Here is a 1,023-nt window from a genome sequence, read left to right on the forward strand (position 1 = left end):
CAGTGTGGGTCTCTGTCTCTATCTCCATCCATCACCAGATGAAGGTTCTATGGTGATATGCAAGATATTCGTCAGTATTGCTATAGGATAGGGTCATTTCCCCAGTTAGTTCCTTGGGCAGCTGAGGATAGGGAACCTGAAATGATTATCAATTTTGCATCAGATCCATGAAGCAGGCTTTGGAATCCCACTCAATATTAATTTCACCAAACTAAGAATCATACACTCTTGACAATGACCCAGCTGTGCTATTGATTGATATGTATATTTTTTGCTTAGAGAGGAGAAATGATGGCTGTGTTTATTTTTTGAACCTATATTTTGGAAATCACATTTTCATTCAAGTCTCTATGTAGACAGCCCTTTCTAAAGTGTTAATACAACAGAATTCTTCGCAGGCTTTAACTTAGACTTCTGCCTGCTTGGACACAGCTCCTTGTCGGGAGCTCTCATTGGCAGTGTGTACAGAAGGTACTCTGACATAACAAAGAGGCTCCCTTGTTCCTTCCCATTATCAGCTGTTGTTTGGCTCAATCTGCATTTGCCTGTGTCTCTCCTAGACGTCAGCAGAGTTGGTCGCCAGGCAGCTGTCAGGAGAAAGAAAACAGAAAAGAATCCAGGCCGTTCCGCCAAGACCAGGGGTAAGATGGCCTCTGTGGGTCTTTCCCTTCACCCCAAGTAAACACATATTTTGTTAAGGTTTTAAGGTTTCTAAAGCCTTAAAATTTCCTACTCACACTTATCTATCAGTTTGAGAGCAGCAAAATCTAAAAGCAAAGGTGTTTGGAGCAAGAATATGAACTGTATTTATATCATCAATCTTGTGTGTCCTAAGTTCTTCCTTACCTCTGAGTCGAACCTGATATTTATTTATTTATTTATTTATTTATTTATTTATTTATTTATTTATTTATTTATTTATTTTTGGTTTTTTGAGACTGGGTTTCTCTGTGGTTTTGGAGCCTGTCCTGGAACTAGCTCTTGTAGACCAGGCTGGTCTCGAACTCACAGAGATCCGCCTGC

At 40.0% G+C, this 1,023-nt stretch overlaps 1 protein-coding gene across 1 annotated transcript in view; it reads left to right on the top strand.

The window, feature by feature from the left end:
* Nucleotides 1-1,023, top strand: part of LOC101984685 (nuclear body protein SP140-like) — a 93,317-nt gene that overhangs the window by 37,431 nt on the left and 54,863 nt on the right. The window contains 1 exon segment of the mRNA XM_013351691.1: nt 573-641. Within this exon segment, the coding sequence (XP_013207145.1) occupies nt 573-641 (69 nt within the window).

The sequence above is a fragment of the Microtus ochrogaster genome, linkage group LG4 (assembly GCF_000317375.1).
Source record: "Microtus ochrogaster isolate Prairie Vole_2 linkage group LG4, MicOch1.0, whole genome shotgun sequence".
In the NCBI taxonomy this organism is placed as follows: Eukaryota; Metazoa; Chordata; class Mammalia; order Rodentia; family Cricetidae; genus Microtus; species Microtus ochrogaster.